The 24,944-nt window shown below is 46.3% G+C and overlaps 1 protein-coding gene across 1 annotated transcript; it reads left to right on the top strand.

Moving 5' to 3' along the window:
* Window positions 1–12,676: 12,676 nt before the first annotated feature.
* Window positions 12,677–20,747, top strand: LOC128562739 (putative methyltransferase-like protein 7A). The gene is made up of 2 exons (XM_053558028.1): window positions 12,677–13,456; window positions 18,727–20,747. The coding sequence occupies exons 1-2, from the start codon at window positions 12,959–12,961 to the stop codon at window positions 18,961–18,963; spliced, it is 735 nt and encodes a 244-aa protein (XP_053414003.1). The 5' UTR covers window positions 12,677–12,958; the 3' UTR covers window positions 18,964–20,747.
* The last annotated feature ends 4,197 nt before the right edge of the window (window positions 20,748–24,944 follow it).

Below are 24,944 nucleotides of genomic sequence, written 5' to 3'. Positions count from 1 at the left end.
CAGCGGAAAAGGGACTCTACTGACCCACAGTAGGGAAAAGCACAGGGGCAGAAAGCCTCAGGCGCAGCTTGAGCAGGCTCAGGTAACGTTACTAAGGGCCAGGAAGCTCCAGGCTAGGTCATGTCTGCCCACTCTGTCTGGTCCATTCAGGGAGCAAGCTGGTGGGAAGAGTTCCAACCTTTGTGCTTCCAGGGCCCAAGCCCAGTTAGACACAGCAAGTCCACTCTTGCAAAAACTCCAACCACAGTCCTGGATTGAGTCTCAACTGTCAGCAGCCCATCCCTGAACCTCTCATGATGGTTAGAGGAGATGGATGGATTATGCTGACTGGCTCAAGTACAAGTCACAGAGCTACATTCCTGGGCTGAACACACCCAAACCTTGTCTCATATGGAATAAGGCAAGGGGATTGGGAATCTTCTAAATGAAAACAGTCTGGTACTGGGAAAAGATTTTGGGATGGATGCTAGGAGCAAATGCCCACGATAAGCCCATCACTGGACTTTGATCAGCCTCTCTGTCTGCTTTCCTAGGGGACATCACGCAGTACAGTGCGTCAACACTGGCTCTTCTGTGGGTTAATTGCATGCAACAGGAAAATAAAAACAAAATAAAACCCAACCTTTCACATTGAAGTTGGCTGTGTGACCTTGGGCAAGGTGCTTTTATATTGCCAGTTTCCTTATCCGTAAGAGGTTATAATACAACAAGGAGTAAATGAAGTGACGTACCTGGCACTTAATTAATGTTGATTTCAGCTCAGCACCTGTAGCTCAGTGAGTAGGGTACAGCCACATACACCAAAGCTGGTGGGTTTGAGCCTGGCCCGGGCCTTCTAGACAACAATGACAGCTGCAACCAAAAAATAGCCAGGCTTTGTGGCGTGTACCGGTAGTCCCAGCTACTCGGGAGGCTGAGGCAACAGAATCACGTAAGCCCAGGAGTTGGAGGTTGCTGTGAGCTGTGACGCCACAGCACTCTACTGAGGGCAACATAGTGAGACTCTCTCAAAAAAAATAATGTTGATTTAATTCAACAAACATTTATTGAGCACCTAAGGTCCTCTGCCCTTGATACTGGGCTCAGGGTCCTGAATGGGTGAAACATGTCCTTGTCCTCACGGTGCACAGGATTGTGCCTAACGTTGTCTAGAAGGAAGAAGCACAGGGGGCCAGGATGATGCGATCTGACCCACCCAGGGGGAGGAGATTGGAGGCTTCTTTGAGGACATGACATCTGAGCTCAATTTCAAAGGATGAATAAAGAATCTTTCAACACAACAGCTTGTGCCACAGCCAAGTGAAAGGAATAAACAGTATGTTCAAGGACTTGGAAGAGAACTGGCAGGGCCGGGCACCAGAGCCGGAGGGCAGATTCAGGGATGGCTACTATTTCACCAACTTCTTCCTAAACCTTGCTAAGACCCTGTGACAATGGCCCCAACACTTAGGGGAATGGAGAGCAAAAAAAGACACATTAAAATGTCTTGACTCAGTGCCTGTAATTCAGCAGGTAGGGCACCAGCCACGTACACCTGAGCTGGCGGGTTCAAACTGGGCCCAGGCCTGCCAAACAACAATGACAACTACAACCAAAAAATAGCCAGGCGTTGTGGCGGGCGCCATAGTCCCAGCTACTTGGGAGGCTGAGGCAAGAGAATCGCTGAAGCCAAGAGTTGGAGGTTGCTGTCAGCTGTGATACGACAGGGCACTACTCAGGGGAACAGCTTGAGACTCTGTCGCAAAAAAAAAAAAAAAAAAGTCTTATATTTATATTCTAACCGTGGGAAGATTTTCCTTCCCAGGTGTTGTAGTATTTGAATGGTTTCTTCTGACACCCTACATTTCTCACACTTGAACACATGAGGAAAGTGAAGCAAACACTGAGGGTTCCCACTGTGCTCTTGGCCCCAACACGAGCCCTTCTCTCTGGTGTCACTCTGGAAAACAGAGCACTTAGCTAACTGCAAGTTATGTTTATCTGTTCAAGCAGCTGAGAGCGTCGTGAATCCTAGCAAACCAACGTCAACAAACGCAATGAAGCCAACTGCTCAGTTTGCTTCACTTCTGACTATGTCAACACTTACCTAAAAGCTCAGGCTACTAAAGAATCTCAAGAATTCCATGTTGAAGGCGGCGCCTGTGGCTCAGTGAGTAGGGCGCCGGCCCCTTATGCCGAGGGTGATGGATTCAAACCCGGCCCCGGCCAAACTGCAACAAAAAAATAGCCGGGTGTTGTGGCGGGCGCCTGTAGTCCCAGCTGCTCGGGAGGCTGAGGCAGGAGAATCACAGAAGCCCAAGAGCTGGAGGTTGCTGTGAGCCATGTGACGCCACGGCACTCTACCGAGGGTGGTACAGTGAGACTCTGTCTCTACAAAAAAAAAAAAAAAAAAAGAATTCCATGTTGAAGGGTGGAGCTACTGGTTAGCCAAAGTGCCAGAACTTAGGGTCAGAGGAAACTACCTGGGAACCTGTAAAGAACTACATGGGCACAGACATACCAACCAGGAAAATCATCATTCAGAAGGTACCATTCTTTTTTTTTTTTTTGTAGAGACAGAGTCTCACTTTATGGCCCTCGGTAGAGTGCCGTGGCCTCACACAGCTCACAGCAACCTCCAACTCCTGGGCTTAAGTGATTCTCTTGCCTCAGCCTCCCGAGTAGCTGGGACTATAGGCGCCCGCCACAACGCCTGGCTATTTTTTGGTTGCAGTTCAGCCAGGGCCGGGCTTGAACCTGCCACCCTCAGTATATGTGGCCGGCGCCTTACCGACTGAGCCACAGGCGCCGCCCCAGAAGGTACCATTCTTTTTTTTTTTTTTTTTTGTAGAGACAAGAGTCTCACTTTCTGGCCCTCCGTAGAGTGCCATGGCATCACACAGCTCACAGCAACCTCCAACTCCTTGGCTTAGGCGATTCTCCTGCCTCAGCCTCCAGAGCAGCTGGGACTACAGGCACCCGCCACAACGCCCAGCTATTTTTTTGTTGCATTTTGGCCGGGGCTGGGTTTGAACCCGCCATCCTCAGCATGGGGCTGGCGCCCTGCTCACTGAGCCACAGGCACCGCCCAGAAGGTACCATTCTTAACAGGAGAAAGCTCAATAGTGGTACCTCAGGCTGCATACTTCTCTCTCTCTGTCGTTTTTTGTTTTGTTTTGTTTTGTTTTTTTGAGACAAAGTCTCACTTCGTTGCCCTCTGTAGAATACCGTGGCATCATAGCTCACAGCAACCTCAAACTCTTGGGCTCAAACGATTGTCTTGCCTCAGCTTCCTCAGTAGCTGGGACTACAGGCGCAGCCACATGTCCAGCTATTTTTAGAGACAGGGTCTCCCTTTGGTTCAGGCTGGTCTTGAACCTGTGAGCTCAGGCAATCCACCTGCCTTGGCTTCCCAAGTGCTGGAGCCATCGTGCCTGGCCCTCGTCCTTCTCAATCTTTTTTTTTTTTTTTTTTTTTGTAGAGACAGAGTCTCATTGTACCACCCTTGGGTAGAGTGCCGTGGCGTCACACGGCTCACAGCAACCTCTAACTTTTGGCTTCCGCAATTCTCTTGCCTCAGCCTCCCGAGTAGCTGGGACTACAGGCGCCCGCCACAACGCCCGGCTGTTTTTTTGTTGCAGTTTGGCCGGGGCTGGGTTTGAACCCACCACCCTCAGCATATGGGGCCGGCGCCCTACTCACTGAGCCACAGGCGCCGCCCATCCTTCTCAATCTTTAAGGTGTATCTGACCCTAGGCTGGGCTCAATAGCTCTCATAATCCTAGTTCTCATCATCCTCCCATAATCTCCTCTGGGAGACTAAGGGGTGGTGGTGGATCTCATGAACTCAGGAATTCAAGACCAGCCTGAGCAAGAGTGAGACGCCATCTCTAGGAAAAATAGAAAAAATTCAGGTAGGTGTTGTGGTGGATACCTGTAGTCCCAGCTACTCAGGAGGCTGAGGTAGGAGGATCACTGGAGCCCAAGACTTTGAGGTTGCTGTGAGCTAAGACGCTACTGCACTCTAGCCCAGACCATAGAGTGAGACTGTGTCTAAAAAAAAAAAGGGCCAGCGGTGCAGCACGGTGCAGCAGGTGAGAGCGACCAGCCAGGACACGACACCTCACAGCTCATTTTTCCCAAAGAGTTCGAAACAGTGGAAACACTTCTGAATTCAGAAATTCCTACACTTCTGGAGCATGGAAAGGACCAAAATGAGAGTGCGGAGGAGGAACAAGAACTCTGGGAGGTCTTCATGAAAATGTTAAACTACACTTCTCATTTCAGTCATTTCAAAAACAGACCATTGCCACTGTTCCGAGCTGAATGCTCCAGAAAAAGCTTAGTAAGTTGGAGTTCACCTGTTTGGCCAACCTTTGCCAGAAACTGCTGAGGAGTCCAAGGCTCTTATCCCAAGTCTGGAGGGGCGCTTTGAAGATGTCAGTGACCTCCAGACAAAGCGCAGCTTTCGGTATTAATCTCCAGACCTCATTCTGCTGCTTGGGAGGACCATGCTCCACACAGCACCGCTTTCCAGGGTCTAGGGTGACTTGCACAGAAATGAGACCTCAGTGAGGCCTTGGACTGGTCTGACATGGCCAAGGCGGGAACAGCCCGGAATGGCAGAAGAGTGTTGGGGAAACTGAATAAAGGACATGAAGGGACAAAGTACTGTCCCTACAGTCTAGTTTGCAAGAGGAAAATTCGACTATATTTTATAGTGTCATTCACATTTGTCCCTGACAAGTCATGCTAAAATTATCATTTCAATTTCTGGACAGGAGACCTCCCTAACTAGATCATGACTCAGAATCCTTTCTGATGACTCTGGACATATCTGCTAATCCTCTCTCAAACCCTAGACAGCCTTAAAATAATAAAACCTAACAAGTACTTTTGTTGTTATTGTTGCAGTTTGGCCGGGGCCGGGTTCAAACCCATCACCCTTGGTAGGTGGGGCTGGCACCCTACCCACTGAGCCACAGGTGCCACCCAACAAATACTTTTTTAAAATATGCAAATTGACCTTTAATGATATGAGAAAACACTCAGTTTCACACACAATAGTATAAATGCTAATCACAAGTACTGTGAGATGTCATTTCTCACATACCACATTGGTGAAAATTTCAAATCCTCACAACAGGTTCTGTTGGGCTCGCTGTGGAGAAAGACACTTCTGTATATTGCTGGGGGGCAGCCAACTCACGGTACCCTCGGGGGAAATTTGCCAACATGTGACAAAACTATACCTGAATTTACCTCTGACCTGGCAATTCCACATCTAGGAATTTCTCCTGAAAACATACCTCCATCGGCATGCAAATACATACGCACAAGTTACTCATGTCGCAGTCATTGTGGTCACGTTTCCAGCCCTGCCGCTCACACAGGAGAGGGCTCGACCCAGCTGCGGGGCAGCCACAGAGGGAAGGAAACTGAGGAGAGGAGCTCAGGGGTGTGACTTCCAGGATATGTTACTAAATCTTAAAGAGCTATATTCAGATAAAAATAAAACCTGTTCCTGCTGTAGAATAAAGGAGAGTAAGCTGGGCCCGATGACACCTGCCCATAGTCCCAGCTACTTGGAAAGCTTGAGCCCAGGGATTCAAGTGAGGCCTGAGCAACATGGTGAGATTCTGCATCTAAAAAATATATTTTTGGAGATAAATAAAAAAATACATATGTACTTTTATTTTCGCAAACAGATATTTAGTAATAATAAGCTGGAAAGTACTGACACTGGTTACTTACAGTGGGTGGATGGGAAGACAGTAGAAACAGGGAAGCAAGTGGAGAGACACTTTTTTTTTTGATATACCCTTTGTATGGTTTTGAGTTTAGGCCATTTTAATGTTTTAACAACATCATGTTTATATCAAATAAAATTTTAAAAGGGTGAAACTTTATAATGGAAAATAACAAAAACATCCAATTATATTCCAAATGGATACTAACCACATTAATGGGGGGGGTCACCTCAATTAGATTTTTACTAATTAAAAACATAATAGGGTGGCGCCTGTGGCTCAAAGGGGTAGGGCGCTGGTCCCATATGCCGGAGGTGGCAGGTTCAAACTCAGCCCTGGCCAAAAACTGCAAAAAATAAATAAATAAATAAAATAAATAAATAATGATACCTTTATTGAGATAGAAAGCATGCTTATAGAGTGTGTTTATAGAGTTGTGCAATTATCACCACAACCTACTTTTTTTATATTTAGGCTTTATTTTTAAGAGCCAGGGCCTCACCTTGCTCAGGCTGGAGTGCGGTGGCACAACCAGAGCTCACTGCAGCCTCAGACTCCTGGGTTCAAGCAGTCCTCCTACCTCGACCTCCCAAGTAGCTGAGACTACAAGTGCATGACCATGCAGTGCTAATGTTTCTTAATTTTTTGTAGAGGTAGGGTCTCACTGTGGTGCCCAGGCGTACCTAGAACTCCTGGGATCAAGCAATCTTCCTACCTTGACCTCTTAAAGTTCTAGGATTACAGGCAAGAGCCACCACACCTGACCACAGTCTATTGTTTTAAAACATTTTTCTTTTGGCTCAGCGCCTGTAGCTCAGTGAGTAGGGTGCAGCCACATACACCAAGACTGGTGGGGTCAAGCCCGGCCTGGGCCTGCTAAACAACAGTAAAACCAAAAAATAGCCGGGCATTGTGGTGGGTGCCTATAGTCCCATCTACTTGGGAGGCTGAGGCAAGAGAATTGCTTGGGCCCTAGAGTCTGAGGTTGCTGTGAGCTGTGATGCCACAGCACTGTACCGAGGGTGACAAAGTGAAACTCTGTCTCAAAAAAAAACAAAAAGAAAAACCCAGAACAAATGGTGTTAATAAAGGGAAGTCTGCATGCTGGACGTAGGGTTCTTTGTACTATTCTGGACACTTTTCTGTAAGTCTGAAATTATTTAAAAATTAGGTTTTTAGGGCAGCGCCTGTGGCTCAGTCGGTAGGGCGCTGGCCCCATATACCGAGGGTGGCGGGTTCAAACCCAGCCCTGGCCAAACTGCAACCAAAAAATAGCCGGGCGTTGTGGCGGGTGCCTGTAGTCCCAGCTACTCGGGAGGCTGAGGCAAGAGAATCGCTTAAGCCCAGGAGTTAGAGGTTGCTGTAAGCTGTGTGAGGCCACGGCACTCTACCGAGGGCCATAAAGTGAGACTCTGTCTCTAAAAAAAAAAAAAAAAAAAAATTAGGTTTTTAAGAAAAAACATATCTGATCCTCTACCTTCGTCCTGAGGTATACATAACTAAAGTTGGAGGGGAGAGAGATGTCTCCAAGGTCTCAAGGGGCCCCAAGGCTGTGGAGCGAATTCAGCCCCCTGCCCCAACCACACAGGAGCCACAGGGCCTGAAGTATCCCGCAGGCATAGGGAGCAGGTGCTCCAGGCACCTGTCCAACTCAGATGGGCCCATGGGCCGGTGACGTCAAGCGTTTCCCCAGGGCGCCTGTGCTGTGCCAGGTTCTGTAGGAGCTGCAGGTGCGGAGGGTGGGGGGTGGTTCACAGCCAGGTGACCCTGGGCAGGCTCTCATCGCCTCAGCCCGGGACTCCCCCCTGTAGGGCTACTCCCCTCCCAAGGGCCCATTCCCCAAGGATGACAACTCTTCGGATGGCTTCCCCACTCCTTACCCCCTCTCAAGCCACAGTAGGAGTCAGGAGCTCCCTTGGGAAGGTAGACTTAAGTTAGTAAACACAACTGCTTCCAAAGCCTTCATGTTTTCTTAATGTTGCCTTGGAAAACCTTGCCTGAGAGCCAGGCCCTGGGGCACCTACCAGTTATCCTAGCACTCTGGCAGGCTGAGGCAGGAGGATCGCTGGGGCTCACGAGTTTGAGGTTGCTGTGAGTGAGCTAGGCTAACCACGGCACTCTAGCCTGGGAAACAACAGAATGAGACTCTGTCTCAAAATAAAAAGAAAAAGTCAGGGGCAGTGCCCGTTTTAGACCTCACCATGTCGCCCTGGGTAGAGTGCAGTGGTGTCACAGTTCACAGCAACCTCAAACTCCTGGGCTTAGGAGATTCTCTTGCCTCAGCCTCCCAAGTAGCTGGGACTATAGGCGCCAGTCACAATGCCCAGCTATTTTTTTGTTGCAGTTGTCATTGTTGTTTAGCAGGCCCAGGCCTGGTTCAAACCCACAGTCTTGGTGTATGTGGCTGGTGTGCTAGCTGCTGAGCTACAGGCGCCGAGCCTAGTTTTTTTTTTTTTTTTTAAGACAGAGTTTCACTATGTCGCCCTCAGTAGAGTGCAATGGCATCACAGCTCACAGCCACCTCAAACTCCTGGGCTCCAGTGATTCTCTTGCCTCAGCTTCCCAAGTACCTGGGACTACAGGCACTTGCCACAATGCCTGGCTATTTTTGTTGTTGTTGTTGACATTGTTGTTTGAGCAGGCCTGGGCTGGGTTCATATCTGCCAGACCCAGTGTTATGTGGCTAGTGCCCTGACCATTAAGCTATAGGGGCCGAGCCCCATTTAGTCTTAAAACAGGAAGTTTGCCATCTGGTGGCTCATGTCTGCAATCCTAGCACTCTGGGAGGCCAAGGCAGGAGGATCCCTTGTCTTCAGGAGTTCAAGAGTAGCCTGAGCAAGAGCAAGACCTGGTCTCTACTAAAACAGGAAGAGAATCAGGTGGGCATGGTGGTGCACACCAGTGGTCCCAGCTACTTGTCAGGCTGAGGCAAGAGAATCATTTGACCCAGGAATCTGAGGCTGACTGCATGGCATCTTAGCCTGGGAACAGATTGAAACTGTTTTTTTTTATTTGGAAATTCTGCCATATACAATACAACAATATGGATAAAACTTGATGTCCTTATGCTAGATAAAACAAGCCAATCACAGAAGGAAATCACCATGATTCCACTTATAAGAGGTATCTAAAATACTAGTTAAATTTATAGAATCAAAGAGTGGAATGGCCGTTGCCATGGGCTAAAGAGGGGAAGAAGTGGAGAGCTGCTCTTCAAGGGGCAGAGTTTCAAGTTGGCAAGATAAAACCCGAGATCAGTTGCGTAACAATGCAAATGTGCTCAATATGGCTAAATCATAAACTGAAAAGTGAGTCAGAGGGTGAATTTTATGTTACAAATATTTTACCATAACTAAAAATTTTACAAAAAATGTAGATCTCCATGACTGGGAAAATGATCGTGTTATTAATAAGCCTAAGAAAATCAGTGGAAAGATGAGTAAAATGGGCTTGGTTTCAGAGAATTTGAATTTAGGGTGAGCCATCTGAATCAAAGGCTTGGTACTCAGGTGCAAAGAAGATAGAAGTATGCGGTTGCCATCTGCGTGTCAACCTTGATCTGAAATGTTGGTGAATTTTTACCAACTCCTTTTCCTTATCTATTGAGATAGTTATATGGCTTTCCTCCCAGGATGGGTAAATGTTATATTGAAAGATTTTGAATGTGGAAGCGTCTTGACATTCTAAGGATAAGATACATTTTAAAATATACTTCTGAGGGTCTTTGTTTTGTTTTGTTTTGTTTTGTTTGAGACAGAGCCTCACCCTGTTGCCCAGGCCAGAGTGCTGTGACCTTTGCCTAGTTCACAGCCACCTCAGACTCCTGGGCTCAAGCAATCCTCTTGCCTCAGCATCCTGAGTAGCTGGGACTACAGACACCTGCATGACGCCCAGCTAATTTTTCTATTTTTAGTAGAGAGAAGTCTTGATCTTCTTCAGGCAGGTCTGGGACTCGTGAGCTCAAGGGATCTTCCCACTTTGGCCTCACAGAGTACTGGGATTACAGATATGAGCCACAGAGCCTGCCCTTACTTCTGAGTTTTATCTGATGCCGTTTTATTTAAGATCTTTTTGTCGTTATTCATAAGTGAGTTTAGCCTGTGAATTTTCTTTTTATATGCTCTAATATTTCTTTCTTTCTTTTTTTTTTTGAGACAGAGCCTCAAGCTGTCGTCCTGGGTAGAGTGCTATGGCATCCCAGCTCACAGCAACCTCCAACTCCTGGACTCAAGCAATTCTCCTGCCTCCGCCTCCCAAGTAGCTGGGACTACAGGCGCCCACCACAACGCCCGGCTATTTTTTTGGTTGCAGCTGTCATTGTTGTTTGGCAAGCCCTGGCTGGATTTGAACCCGCCAGCTCAAGTGTATGTGGCTGGCGCCTTAGCCGCTTGAGCCACAGGCGCCGAGCCATGACCTAATATTTCTATCTGTCCTAATATTAGTAGCTTTATAAAGTGAGTTAATTTCCTATTTTCTAGAACTGTTTAAATAAAAGAGATTGTAGGTTTGGTAAAAATTTCTTCATAAAGTCATGTATGACTATTGCTTTTTTTTTTGTTGCAGTTTTTGGCCAGGGCTGGGCTTGAACCCACCACCTCCGGTAAATAGGGCCAGTGCCCTACTCCTTGAGCCACTGGTGCCGCCAGGACTATTGCTTTTGAAGGAGAGAATTTTTACTGCCAATTTAGCTTTTTTTGAAACAATCTGGCTTTGTCACCCTGGCTAGAATGCAATGGTATCATTATACTGACTGTAACCTCCAGCTCTTAGGCTGAAGTGATACTTGCTATTTTCTCAGCCTCCTCAGTATCTGAGACTACAGGTGAATGCCATCATGCCTGGAAAATTTTTTCTATTTTTCTGTAGAGATGGGGTTTTGCTCTTGCTCAAGCTGGTCTGAAACTCCTGAGCTCAAATGATCCTCCTGCTTTGGACTCCCAGAGTGCTAGGATTATAGGTGTGAACTCCAAGCCTGTCCCCTAATCTGGCTTATTTAGCAGTTAGTAGTCTAATCAGATTTTCTTTGTCTTCTTGAAGCATTATTGGTATTTTCTATTTTGCAGAAAATTATTCAGTTCATCCACATCTTCGAGGGTATTAATGTTAGCGTACAAGTTGCAGGTAGCATTCTCTTAGGGTAATTAACATTTCTGTTGTATGGGGCGGCGCCTGTGGCTCAGTGAGTAGGGCGCCGGCCCCATATGCCGAGGGTGGCGGGTTCAAACCCGGCCCTGGCCAAAACTGCAACAACAAAAAAATAGCCAGGCGTTGTGGCGGGTGCCTGTAGTCCCAGCTACTCGGGAGGCTGAGGCAAGAGAATCGCGTAAGCCCAGGAGTTGGAGGTTGCTGTGAGCTGTGTGAGGCCACGGCACTCTACCGAGGGCCATAAAGTGAGACTCTGTCTCTACAAAAAAAAAAAAAAAAAACATTTCTGTTGTATCTGTACATATGTTGCATTTTTTTATTCCTAATTTTATCCATATACATCCTTTATCTTTTTTCTTTTTTTTTTTTTTTTGCAGTTTTTGGCTGGGGCTGGGCTTGAACCCACCACCTCCAGCATATGGGGCCAGCGCCCTACCCCTTTGAGCCACAGGTGCTGCCTTTTATCTTTTTTCTTAAACAGTCCTATTACATTTTTTCCTTTTCTTTTATATTAAGGTAAATTTATATAAATAAAGTGCATGATCTTTGTACAGCTTACAAAGATACAGGACATTTCTAGTATCTCAGAAGGCTCCTTTGTTACCCTCCCAGTCCATAACTGCCAATTACCTCTATCACTACTTCAGTTTTGCCTGTCTTTGAACTTCGTGTAAATGTAATACTACAGTATACACTATTTTTTTCTTTTAATCTGTGAGGTCCATTTCTCTTGTCATGTATCAGTGCAGTGCATTGGTTTTGTGGAGATTTTTTGAACATTAAGTATTTTATTAATTGATTTGAATATTCAATTTCATCTCTCTAGAGCAGGCTTTATGATCCAGTGACTGTCCTGGCTAAGAATTCTAGAATTCCATTTTGTTTTCACAATTTTGAAAACATTTCAGTAACAACATTAAGGGTGTTTCCCTAAGGAAAACCAAAAAAATATAAGTACAAAAGTAAAAATAAATACAAAAAAACAGGAGAGATAGAAAGAGAGAGACAGAGTCACAAAAGAAATAAAGCAGGGCAAGTCGTGGAGTTGAGAGCAACCTGAGCCAGAATGAGACCCTGTCTCTAAAAATAGCCAGGCATTGTGGTGGGGGCCTGTAGTCCCAGCTACTTGGGAGGCTGAGTCAAGAGAATTGCTTGAACCCAAGATTTGGAGGTTGCTGTGAGCTATTATGTCATGACCCTCTACCCATGAGATTCCATCTTGAAAAATAAATTAAATTAAAATAATAAAATAGTGAGTGTTATTTTATTTTCAACTTCTGTATTTCCTCAAGCTTCTAAAGCTCTGGCTATCTTGTTAAAAGCAGGTGGATGCTTTAAACTATTTCCTGAATCCTTTAGGCTTCCAAATTCTGGAGGCTCTTTTTATGTAAAATAGCTCAGTAATATTGTAGTCTGGCACAATTTGAAGATTGAGACCTGCCCTTTACAAGATGGGTGACCCAAAACAATGCCTTAAAAATAATCCTGCTGCTGAGCTTGGAACACATGAGAGCCTCGCCCAGAATGGAAACTCGGGAATTCTTGTTGACAGCGGCCAGGCAGGAATGCCCTTTCACTTCCTTTTCAGAAAAGAGAGCTTGGGAGTTTGGGAAAAGAAGGCGATGGAGTGAGGGAGGAATGTGTTGTGATATAGGCGCCTTGGCAGTGGTCTTCAGGTTTTGTTTAACCAGGCTCCACACGCAGATTTTTTTTTTTTTTTGGTGGAAGTTGCTGGCTGATCTTAAAAGGGTGTCGGTGCGCTGAGCTCCCGCCTGACACTAGCACTAGTCTCCAAACCCAGAAAGGGGGAGGACAGGATTGCAATCGACTTTACTTCTAAAGAAAAACTGAGAACCCTCTCATTCTACTTCATGAAAACTAAGCAGAGTCAGCTTCTGCCAAGTGACTATTAATTAGGCAAAACGGGCAACTTGCCAGTGACTTGAGCTGCGTCTTTTCAGAACAGCCAGTTCTTCTCTTCTCTGCAGCTGATTGGCTCCCGAGCGTGGCCAGAAGCCTGTGTCTTGCAGTTAAGGACACAGGGCTCTCTAAGTGTGGGTCTGTTTTTTCCTCTCTTCTGAGCGATGGCGCTTACCATCTTCATTCTCCGGCTGGCCGTCTACATCCTGGGATTTCCCGTGTTCTTGATGAACTTTCTGGGCTTGTGGAGCTGGATATGCAAAAAATGGTTTCCCTATTTCTTGGCGAGTTTCACTGTGACATACAACAAACAAATGGCAAGCAAGAAGAGGGAGCTCTTCGGCAACCTGCAGGAGTTTGTGGGCCCCTCTGGGAAGCTGTCCCTGCTGGAGGTGGGCTGTGGCACTGGGGCCAACTTCAAGTTCTACCCGTCTGGGTGCAGAGTGACCTGTGTTGACCCCAATCCCAACTTTGAGAAGTTTTTGATCAAGAGCATTGCTGAGAACCGACATCTGCAATTTGAGCGTTTTGTGGTGGCTTCTGGGGAGAACATGCACCAGGTGGCCGATGGCTCTATGGACGTGGTGGTCTGTACCCTGGTCTTGTGCTCAGTGCAAAATCAGGGACAGATTCTCCGAGAAGTGTGCAGAGTGCTCAAGCCGGTGAGTGCAGGGTGTGGGGAGGACTATTTAGATGCAGCTAGTATCACAAGGGCAGTCCTATTAATTTTATTTGGATCAAACAGATGATCATAAAAAGTAAACGACTGGAGAACACACTGTGAAATTTAAAAAAAAATCTTAAGAGAAACGATAAGAGAAATGATTGATAATTCTGAATATATAAAAATTTTAAACTGCTGTTAGAGAGAAAAGTCCTATAAAGCACAAAAGCAAACTTGGAAAAATTATTTTCCGGGGATGGTAGACAAAAGGTTAACTTCCCTTATGTTAAAGACATTATGAATCAACAAGAGCAATCATACTTTTTATGTGCTCGCTTTGGCAGCACATATAATAATTTTTTTTTAATCAGAAAGTAAAAAAAGAGAAAAATAAAGAGCAGAAACAGAAATGTAAACTAAAATACCCTATTAAGTGATAAAAATGCTCAAACTTACAATTACCGAGCTAAAGAAAGTTAAGATAGTAGTAATTTTACCAATATAGTGTGAGAGACTTTGAAAAGATGGCTGGCCCCAAAAAGTGACTTAAAATAATCCTGCCAGTAAGGATTTGAGGGCCTCAGCCCAGAATTCTTGTTGATTGTGACCAGGTAACCATGTCCTATTATTTGTCTTTATTTGTTACGTTTTATTTATTCAATTTTTTTCAGACACACTTTACAATTGTATACTTTCACTTCCTTTTTTAAAAAGTGGGCGTGACAGCTTGGGAGCAGGAGGGGTGAGAGAGCAACGTTAAGATAAAGGGGCCCTGGCAGTGGCCTTCCGGTGACCTACAACCAAGCTCCACCCACAGATTCTACTTTCTTTCTAGAAGTTGCTGGATCCCCCTCCTAGGGTGTAATTACACTGGGCTTATAAAACGCCAGAGGAAACTGGCAGTAGATTTTAAACCCAGAGGAGGGGAAGAAGGAATAGATTTCCAATGAAGGATTGTTAGTTTTCATGAAGGCCGCTGTGGTATGGGGTAGCTTTTGTGGACTGAACACCCTCAGCCACATTGGGAGAAGTGTCCTCTTTGGAGGATAATTTAATAATATTGAAAGTTTCAAGTGCACATACTCTTGGCTGGCTGCAGTGGCTCACGCCTGTAATCCTAGCAGTCTGGGAGGGTGTATTGCCTGAGCTCACAAGTTCGAGACCAGCCTGAGCCAGAGCGACACCTCGTCTCAAAAAAAATAGCGGGGCATTGTGGTGGGCGCCTGTGGTCCCAGCTACTCGGGAAGCTGAGGCAAGAGAATCGCTTAAGCCCAGGAGTTTGAGGTTGCTGTGAGCTGTGATGCCACGGGCGACAAAGTGAGACTCTGTCTCAAAAAAAAAAAAACAGTACACATACTCTTGTCCATTAGGAATTTATCCTGCAGCCATGCACAGAAGTACAAAGCTCATCAAAAACCAAAGGGATTGTCAGGTCCCTCTCTCCCTACTTCAGAAGACCCCCCAGTGATGTGTAGTGACATCTACTGAGCCCGTACTTGCAGGACTGTCCCCAGAGGAAGTGGCAGTGGCTAACTCCTGTATCATAGTCATTTACACTTAGCCTCTAGTCACTGAATCAAACAGTAATGACCAAATGTTACCATGAATTCAGTAATGCTTTCAGACAAATCAGGACTTCCATTCATCACATAATGTGCGTAATTGTGAAAATGGTACAGAAGCATAAAACCCAGCTATTTAGTCTCTAGATGTGCGTGGTGTGAATTCGTTCCCCTGCTGGATTCTCCCACAGGTTGACCAAGTCGCTAAGAACAATTTGCCTGTGGCTCAAGGAGTAGGGCGCTGGTCCTGTATGCCGGAGGTGGTGGGTTCAAACGCAGCCCCGGCCAAAAATCACAAAAAAAAAAAAAAAAAGGCTTAAGAAAAAGAAAAAAGAAACATGGTTTTATTAATGAAACAATGTAATTAAAAGGCAAACAACAAACTGGGGAAAACCCAGGCAGTACAGTCTTACTACTGTAAAAGCCCCCACGAATACTAAGAAAACGCAGCTCTCCTGTGAGAAAACTGACAGTTACCAATAGACCCGTCAGAAAAGAAGAGAGCAAATAGCCAGTAAGATTGAATAAAACATGTTATGTCCACTGAGAATATTAAAAATATGCTTTTTTTTTTTTTTGTAGAGACAGAGTCTCACTGTACCGCCCTCGGGTAGAGTGCCGTGGCGTCACACGGCTCACAGCAACCTCCAACTCCTGGGCTTACGCGATTCTCTTGCCTCAGCCTCCCAAGCAGCTGGGACTACAGGCGCCCGCCACAACGCCCGGCTATTTTTTTGTTGCAGTTTGGCCGGGGCTGGGTTTGAACCCGCCACCCTCGGCATATGGGGCCGGCGCCTTACCGACTGAGCCACAGGCGCCGCCCAAAAATATGCATTTTTTTATTTTTAATTTCAGCTTGCTTGTTCATTCTTTTGTTTTTTGTTTTTTTTTTTTATTAAATCATAGCTGTGTGTTCTTCTTCGTTTGAAGTACTCTTTTTCTTTTGGTTCATTTTCTTCTTCTTCTGGCGATGCTCTTTCCCATTGCCTCCCCAGTAGCTGGGATTACAGACGCCCACCGCAACGTCCGGCTGTTTTTAATGTTAGTAGAGACGGGGTCTTACTCTGGCTCACTGCTGCTCATACTGGTCTCGAACCTCTGAGCTCAGGCAATCCACCCGCCTCGGTCTCCCACAGCGCTGGGACTACAGGCGTGAGCTACCACGCCTGGCCAAAAATATGCATATTTTTGAAGATGAAATACAATGTTGCCCATCAATTTAGCAATGATACGGGAAATATAAACATTAGTATAAAATATTCTGGGGCCAGGCGCTGTGGCTCACGCCTATAATCCTAGCACTCTGGGAGGCTGAGACAGGTGGATTGCTTGAACTCAGGATTTTCAGACCAGCCTGAGGAAGAGTGAGAGCCCATCTCTACTAAAAATAGAAAAACTAGCCAGAGATTGTGACAGGTGCCTGTAGTCCCAGCTACTAGAGAAGCTGAGGCAAGAGGATTGCCTGAGCCTAAGAATTTGAAGTTACTGTGAGCTATGATGATGCCAGGGCACTCTACCCAGGATGATAGAGTGACACTGTGTCTCCAAAAAATATATATATAAACATTATGTAAATATTCTGGTATGGATGAGGGTTTATTGGAAACGAGCACTGACATCCATTGCTACTACAGGTGTGACATAACTTTTCCAAAGGGCAGCATATAGCAAAGCCTTTTTTGTTCTTTGAGACTGAGTCTCACTATGTCACCCTCAGTAGAGTGCTGTGGCATCACAGCTCACAGCAACCTTCAACTCTTGGGCTTAAGTGATTCTCTTGCCTCAGTCTCCTAAGTAGCTGGGACTACAGGCGCCCGCCACAATGTCTGGCTATTTTTTTTTTTTTTTTTGCAGTTGTCACTGTTTAGCTGTCCCGGGCCAGGTTCAAACACGATACCCTTAGTGTATGTGGCTGGCACCGTAACCACGGGCACTGAGCTATACCAATGCCTTTTAAAAGGCACAGAATAGGCTCAGCACCCGTAGCTCAGTGGTTAAGGTGCTGGCCACATACACTGAGGCTGGTGGAATCAAACCTGGCCCCAGCCTGCTAAACAACAATGACAACTGCAACAAAATTAAATAGCCAGGTGCTGTGGTGGGCACCCGTAGTCCCAGCTACTTGGGAGGCTGAGGCAAGAGAATCACTTAAACCCAAGAGTTTGAGGTTGCTGTGAGCTGTGATGCTACAGCACTCTACTGAGGGCGACACAGTGAGACTCTGTCTCAAAAAAAAAGTAAAGGAGAACGTATATTACTATCCTACAGAAAAAGAAATACAAACTCATCTACACAAAACACCTTCACAGTAGTTATCCCTCGGTGATGGATGGTGGTTAATTCCTTCTCCTTTTAGATGTTTTTGTACTTTCTAAAATAAACATATTCCTGATGCAGAATTGCTAGGCTCTGGACCTACACTGCCTGGGCTCCAAGCCTGCTTTTGACATTTGTGAGCTGTGTGACCTACAGCAAGTTACTTATTTTCCCTGTGACTCTGATACCACACGTGTACAAACAGAGATGATGACAATATTACAGGTTTAGTACTTCTTACCCAAAATGCTTGGAACTGAAGTGGTTTGCATTTCAGATTTTTCTGGATTTTGGAACACATATGGATTCAGCACCCCTAATCTAAAAATCCCAAACCCTGAAATGTTTCAATCAGCGTTTCCTCTGAGCAGGATGTTGGCACTCATGAGGTTTCAGATGTTGGAGCGTGCTGGAGTCTGAGTGTAGGGATGCTCAGTCTGTATATAACAAGTGACACTGTGGTGAGGATTAAGTGAGTCCCCGTGTGATAAGCATTTAGGCCAGCACTTGGCAGGCAGCAAATGCTTTACATTTTAGCTATTATGTATTCTCTTTATGATCAGAAAATAGGTGCTAATTGCTTCAGATTGGCAGCTCTGTATAAAATTTGACAGAAGATGCTTTTTATTTCTCTTTTGGAGATATACTCTCACTTTGTTGCCCTGGGTAGAGTGCCCTGGCCTCATTATAGCTCACAGCAACTTCAAACTCTTGGGCTCAAGCGATCCTCTTGCCTCAGACTCTCAAGTAGCTGAGACTACAGACACCTACCACAACGCCTGGCTAGTTTTCTGGATGGATCTCGCTCTACCTCAGGCTGGTCTCAAACTCCTGAGCTCAATCCACTTGCCTCGGCCTCCCAGAAAGGTGAAACTATTAACCAATATGGTATCATGTATCCACATGTTCTCCTGAAGTTGGCCTCTGGACCACTGACATGTGAAGCTGCAATTATCTTAAAAATCTGTTTTACCAGGCAGTGCCTGTGGCTCAGTGAGTAGAGCGCTGGCCCCATATAATGGGGGTGGTGGGTTCGAACCCGGCCCCAGCCAAACTGCAACCAAAAAAAAAAAAAAAATAGCCATGCATTGTGGCAGGCACCTGTAGTCCCAGCTACTTGGGAGGCTGAGGCAAGAGAATCGCCTAAGCCCAAGAGCTGGAGGTTACTGTGAGCTGTGACACCACATCACTCTACCGTGGGTGACAAAGTGAGACTCTTTTATTTTTTTTGTGGTTTTTGGCCGGGGCTGGGTTTGAACCCTCCACCTCCGGCATATAGGACCAGCACCCTACTCCTTGAGCCACAGGCACCGCCCGAGACTCTTAAAAAAAAAAAATTCTGTTTTACCAAAACTAAAATGTTTGTTGACATGTCGTTGTTCTTTCTCAGGGAGGGGCTTTTTATTTCATGGAGCACGTGGCAGCTGAGCCATCCACCTGGAATTCCTTCTGGCAACAGGTCCTGGATCCTCTCTGGTACCTTCTGTTTGATGGGTGCAACCTGACCAGAGAGAGCTGGAAGTCGCTGGAGCGGGCCAGCTTCTCTAAGCTGAAGCTCCAGCACATTCAGGCCCCGCTGTCCTGGAAGTTAGTGCGCCCTCATATCTATGGGTACGCGGTGAAATAGTGTCGGTGAGCAGGAGAGTGCCAAGGGGCTCAAAGAACAGGGGATTCAGTTGTCCAGGGACCAGACTAACTGGGAGAAGGAGATTCCTGGTTTTTAGATAAATTTGAATTTCATTCTGAAAAGCTTCTCTTATGTTCTATTTAGTCATTTTCTCTCGTCTCCTAAAGAATTAAAAACAAAACAAAATGACAGCTTTGAACTCCGCCTGCAAAGAAACAGTGGGCTTTCATAATTGAAGCCCACAATTATACCCAAATCTTACTTTATTCATTGACTTCAACAGCTTTCCAATTTTCTTTAGGCTTTTCCAATTATAATCCAACAGATTATAATTTCACCTCCTCTTTGAGAGTTTGACACTAAAAAGCAGTTAAATCACTCAGAAGAACATGAAAAGGGGGCAGTGCAAAGATCTTAATAATTCATGGACTGAATTGAAAATCCAAGTTCAGGTTGTGCCTGTCTCAGTGAGTAGGGCGCCGGCCCCAGATAACTGAGGGTGGTGGGTTCGAACCTGGCCTCAGCCAAACTGCAGCAAAAAAACAGCCAGGCCTTGTGGCGGGCGCCTGTAGTCCCAGCTACTCGGGAGGCTGAGGCAAGAGAATCACCTAAGCCCAAAAGCTGGAGGTTGCTGTGAGCTGTGACGTCATAGCACTCTACCAAGGGCGACAAAGTGAGATTCTGTCTCTAAAAAAGAAAAAGAAAAAAAAGAAATAAAATCCAAGTTCAAGCAGCACAAATTTTCTTTTTTTTTTAAACACAGATTTTCTGAAAAACAAATCTGAACCTGTTTGTTATTCTTAGTGTCTCTGGTCTGGCTTTCAGAATTAATGTACCAGGACACCACACCCAGGTCTTAACAGCTTTATGTCCACCAAAGCTCGTTTTCCTGCATTCCAGCCCTCAGTTCTGAAGATAAAGATTATATTTCATGGTTGAGTATACCAGTAAAACAATTTAAGGCAGTTAGAGCTCTTGGATTCATTTTCTTTATTATCTAGCACTGACTTTGCTGAGTATAGTAGATTGTAAGTGAGGAAAAAGTTCCATTGTGATCAGGAAAACTTTGTATTATTTGGTGTACTATGTAAGCACCTCTAAGGATCAAGCAATCTGTGAGTCTGTAAAGGAGACATGTCTCTGGGCAGCGCCTGTGGTTCAGTGAGTAGTGCTCTGGCCCCATATACTGAGGGTGGCAGGTTCAAACCCAGCCCCAGCCAAATTGCAACAACAACAAAATAGCTGGGCGTTGTGGGGGGCACCTGTAGTCCCAGCTACTGGGGAGGCTGAGGCAAGAGAATCACCTAAGCCCAAGACCTGGAGGTTGCTGTGAACTGTGACACAACGGCACTCTACCAAGGGCAACAAAGTGAGACTCTGTCTCTAGAAAGAAAAAAAGGAGACATGTCTCTTCTGGATTATTCTGATCAAAGTTCACTCCTGTTCCAAGATGATTTCTTTGTTCTTTGCAATATGGAAACTGAAAATCATCACCAGTGCCTTTGGAAAACAAGTGTTAGGGTGGTCTGTCAGTGGGTTAAAGAGTAGGATTTTCAGCGATAGTGTATAAATGTCTATTCTCTGAGATGATTTTGAAAAGGTACTATTTTATATATCAAATGAACCAGTACATTCACATCCATGTTGGGAATGGAATAAAATGAACGGTTTGCACTTTGCCGGCTTGGTTTCCTTTATTGCAGTGTTTCTAGGAGGCCTTTCCTTCATTCTGGAAAATTTATTAATAGCTATTTGAACATACAGCTTTTTCTTTCCTTATACTGGTAACTATAAACGCAGCTAGTAGATTTTATTTTATTTTATTTTATTTATTTTTGAGACAGAGTCTTACTCTGTTGCCCTGGTAAAGTGTCATGGTGTCATCCTAGCTCACAGTAACCTCTTGGGCTTGAGCAATCTTTTTGCCTCTGCCTCTTGAGTAGCTGAGACTACAGGCTTGCACCACTACATCCAGCTAATTTTTTTCTGTTTTTAGTGGAGAAAGGGTCTCACTCTTGCTTGGGCTTGTCTCCAACTCCTCAGCTCAAGAAATTCACCCACCTCGCCTCCTAGAGTGCTAGGATTACAGGCGTGAGCCACTACGCCAGGCTTCTAGTAGATTTTAGAGAAAGCAACCTTGGAAGGATCAGAATGGATCTTTTTTTTTTTTTTTTTTTTTGTAGAGACAGAGTTTCACTTTATGGCCCTCGGTAGAGTGCCGTGGCGTCACACAGCTCACAGCAACCTCCAACTCCTGGGCTTAGGCGATTCTCTTGCCTCAGCCTCCCCAGCACCTGGGACTACAGGCGCCCGCCACAACGCCCAGCTATTTTTTTGTTGCAGTTTGGCCGGGGCTGGGTTTGAACCCGCCACCCTCGGTATATGGGGCTGGCGCCCTGCTCACTGAGCCACAGGCGCCGCCCCAGAATGGATCTTTAAAAGTCCAAGTCCAGGGTGGCACCTGTGGCTCAGTGAGTCGGGCACCAGCCCCATAAACTGAGGGTGGTGGGTTGAAACTCAGCCCCGACCAAACTGCAAAAAAAAAAAAAAAAGTCCAAGTCCAAACACCCTATTTGTGAAATCCACACAGCAGAAAGAAAGGAAGCTTACTATTCTAACTCTGAAAGTTATTGATGCAGTGAGGGCAGATACTCATGTAAGGCCTCCTGAGCTCTGGAATATGAAGCTCCTTCCTCTGAAGTCTCCCAAAAGCAGGAAACCCCTCCGTGTGGGTTAGGTCAGTCTAAGGATTGAGAAATATGAAAATCCACAGGTGGACAGGATAAAACAGGACCATCACATCGGAGGACAGCCCTGAAGTACGAAGTACTAGACATTCTTACCAATTTTCTGTTGTCTAAGTGGTATGCCACGTATTATCCTCACTTTCCTTCTTCTTTTTCTTTTTGTAGAGACAGAGTCTCACTGTACCGCCCTCAGGTAGAGTGCCGTGGTGTCACACAGCTCACAGCAACCTCCAACTCCTGGGCTTACGCGATTCTCTTGCCTCAGCCTCCCAAGTAGCTGGGACCACAGGCACCTGCCACAACGCCTGGCTATTTTTTTTTGGTTGCAGTTTGGCCGGGCTGGGTTTGAACCCGCCACCCTCGGTATATGGGGCCGGCGCCCTACCAAATGAGCCACAGGCGCTGCCCCCCCCCCCTTTTTTTTTTTTAGACAAGAATCTCAAACTGTTGCCCTGGACAGAATGCTGTGCTGTCATAGCTCACAGCAACCTCCAATTCTTGGGCTAAAGCGATCCTCTTGCCTCAGTTTTTCTATTTTTAGTAGAGACAGGGTCTCTCTTTTTGCTCAGACTGCTCTCGAACCTGTGAACTCGAGCTATCCACCCGCCTCAGCCTCCCAGAGTGGTAGGATTACAGGCGTGAGCCACCGCACCTGGCCTATCCTCACTTTCTATAGAGAAAACTGAGGTTCAGAGAAATAAATTATTTTTCCTTTTAGAGACCTCCTCTCACAGTCACCCAGGCTGGATTAGAGTGGCACGATCATACCTCGGTAACCTCAAATTCAGGCGCTTGAGCAATGCTGCTCAAAGTAGCTAAGAATAGAGGTGTGGGCCCCCATGCCTGGCTAAGTTTTACACTTTTTTTTTTTTTTTTTTGTAGAGACAGAGTCTCACTGTACCGCCCTCAGGTAGAGTGCCCTGGCGTCACATGGCTCACAGCAACCTCCAACTCTTGGGCTTACGCGATTCTCTTGCCTCAGCCTCCCGAGCAGCTGGGACTACAGGTGCCCGCCACAACGCCCGGCTATTTTTTGGTTGCAGTTTGGCCGGGGCCAGGTTTGAACCCGCCACCCTCAGTATATGGGGCCTGCGCCTTACTGACTGAGCCACAGGCGCCGCCCAAGTTTTAGATTTTTTGTAGAGACAGGGTTCACTGTGCTGCCCACGCCCATCTCAAACGCCATTCTCCCACTCCAGCCTCCCAACCCGCTGGGAATACAAGCAAACCTACAGAGCCTGATCCACACATGAATTTGGCTAGAATCAGTCCACCCCTTCCTGAGCAAGTCTTAGAAGCCCTGACTCCCTAACCACAAAGTCTGCTTAGCCATCAGCTCGGCCATCACTGCAAGTGACAGAGCTCCCAGCCCAAACAGGCTCAGCGGAAAAGGGACTCTACTGACCCACAGTAAGGAAAAGCACAGGGGCAGAAAGCCTCAGGCGCAGCTTGAGCAGGCTCAGGTAACATTACTAAGGGCCAGGAAGCTCCAGGCTAGGTCATGTCTGGTCCATTCAGGGAGCAAGCTGGTGGGAAGAGTTCCAACCTTCGTGCTTCCAGGGCCCAAGGCCAGTTAGACACAGCAAGTCCACTCTTGCAAAAACTCCAAACAAAGTCCTGGATTGAGTCTCAACTGTCAGCAGCCCATCCCTGAACCTCTCATGATGGTTAGAGGAGATGGATGGATTATGCTGACTGGCTCAAGTACAAGTCACAGAGCTACGTCCCTGGGGCTGAGCAAACAAACCTTGTCTCATGTGGACTAGGGCAAGAGGATTGGGAATCTTCCAAATGAAAACAGCCTGGTACTGGGAAAAGATTTTTTTTTTTTTGAGGCAGAGTCTCACTTTGTCACCCTCAGTAGAGTGCATGGCGTCACAGCTCACAGCAATCTGAATCTCTTGGGCTCAAGCCATTCTCTTGCCTCAACCTCCCTTAGTAGCTGGGACTACAGGCACCTGCCTCAGCACCCAGCTATTTTTAGAGGCAGAGTCTCACTCTTGCTCAGGCTGGTCTGGAACCTGTGAGCTCAGGCAATCCACCCGCCTCAGCCTCCCCAGAGTGCTAGGATTACAGGCGTGAGCCACTGTGCCCAGCCCTGCCTAATGTTGTCTAGAAGGAAGAAGCACAGGGGGCCAGGATGATGTGATCTGACCCACCCAGGGGGAGGAGACTGGAAGCTGCTTCTTTGAGGACTTGACATCTGAAGTCAATTTCAAAGGGAAAATAAGGAATCTTTCAACACAACAGCTTATGCCACAGCCAAGTAAAAGGAAGGAACAGCACGTTCGAGGACCTGAAAGAGGGGGCCGGGCCGGGCTCCAGAGCCTGAAGGGCAGATTCGGGGATGGCTACCATTTCACCAACTTCTTCCTAAACCTCGCTAAGACCCTGTGACAATGGGACCAATGCTTCCTGGAATGGTGAACAAAAAAAGACACATTAAAAAGTCTTATATTTATATTCTAACCCTGGGAAGATTTTCCTTCCCAGGTGTTGTAGTATTTGAATGGTTTCTTCTGACACCCTACATTTCTCACACTTGAACACATGAGGAAAGTGAAGCAAACACTGAGGGTTCCCACTGTGCTCTTGGCCCCAACACGAGCCCTTCTCTCTGGTGTCACTCTGGAAAACAGAGCACTTAGCTAACTGCAAGTTATGTTTATCTGTTCAAGCAGCTGAGAGCGTCGTGAATCCTAGCAAACCAACGTCAACAAACGCAATGAAGCCAACTGCTCAGTTTGCTTCACTTCTATGTCAACACTTACCTAAAAGCTCAGGCTACATTAAAGAATTCCAAGAATTCCGTGTTGAACAGTGAAATCACTGTTTAGCCAAAGTGCCAGAAGTTAGGGTCAGAGGTCACATTAACCAAAAGCAAAGGAAATAACAGACTGGGCAATGTGCCAAGATATTTTGTTTCTAAAGGAAACTATCTGGGAACGTGTAAAGAACTGCGTGGGCACATACATACAAGCTAGGAAAATCATCATTCAGAAGGTACCATTACTTTTTTTTTGGAGACAGTCTTATTATGTCACCCTTGGTAGAGTGTGGTGGCGTCACAGCTCACAGCAACCTCAAACTCTTGGGCTTAAACGATTCTCTTGCCTCAGCCTCCCAAGTAGCTGGCACTACAGGGGAGGCTATTTTTTTTGTTGTTGTTGTCATTGTTGTTTAGCTGGCCCAGGCCAGGTTCGAACCCACCAGCCCCAGTGCATGTGGCCAGCA

The sequence above is a fragment of the Nycticebus coucang genome, chromosome 12, assembly GCF_027406575.1.
Source record: "Nycticebus coucang isolate mNycCou1 chromosome 12, mNycCou1.pri, whole genome shotgun sequence".
NCBI classification, from domain to species: Eukaryota; Metazoa; Chordata; class Mammalia; order Primates; family Lorisidae; genus Nycticebus; species Nycticebus coucang.
Note: the sequence above shows the minus strand (reverse complement) of the source record. Positions and strands in the feature narration are given on the sequence as shown.

What these genes read in the sequence shown, in the direction of transcription:
- LOC128562739 (XM_053558028.1), top strand. Translation starts at nt 12,959, where the DNA reads ATGGCGCTTACCATCTTCATTCTCCGGCTGGCCGTCTACATCCTGGGA. An exon ending in TGTGCAGAGTGCTCAAGCCG is followed by an intron (nt 13,457 to 18,726) that starts GTGAGTGCAGGG and finishes GTTCTTTCTCAG; the next exon opens with GGAGGGGCTTTTTATTTCAT.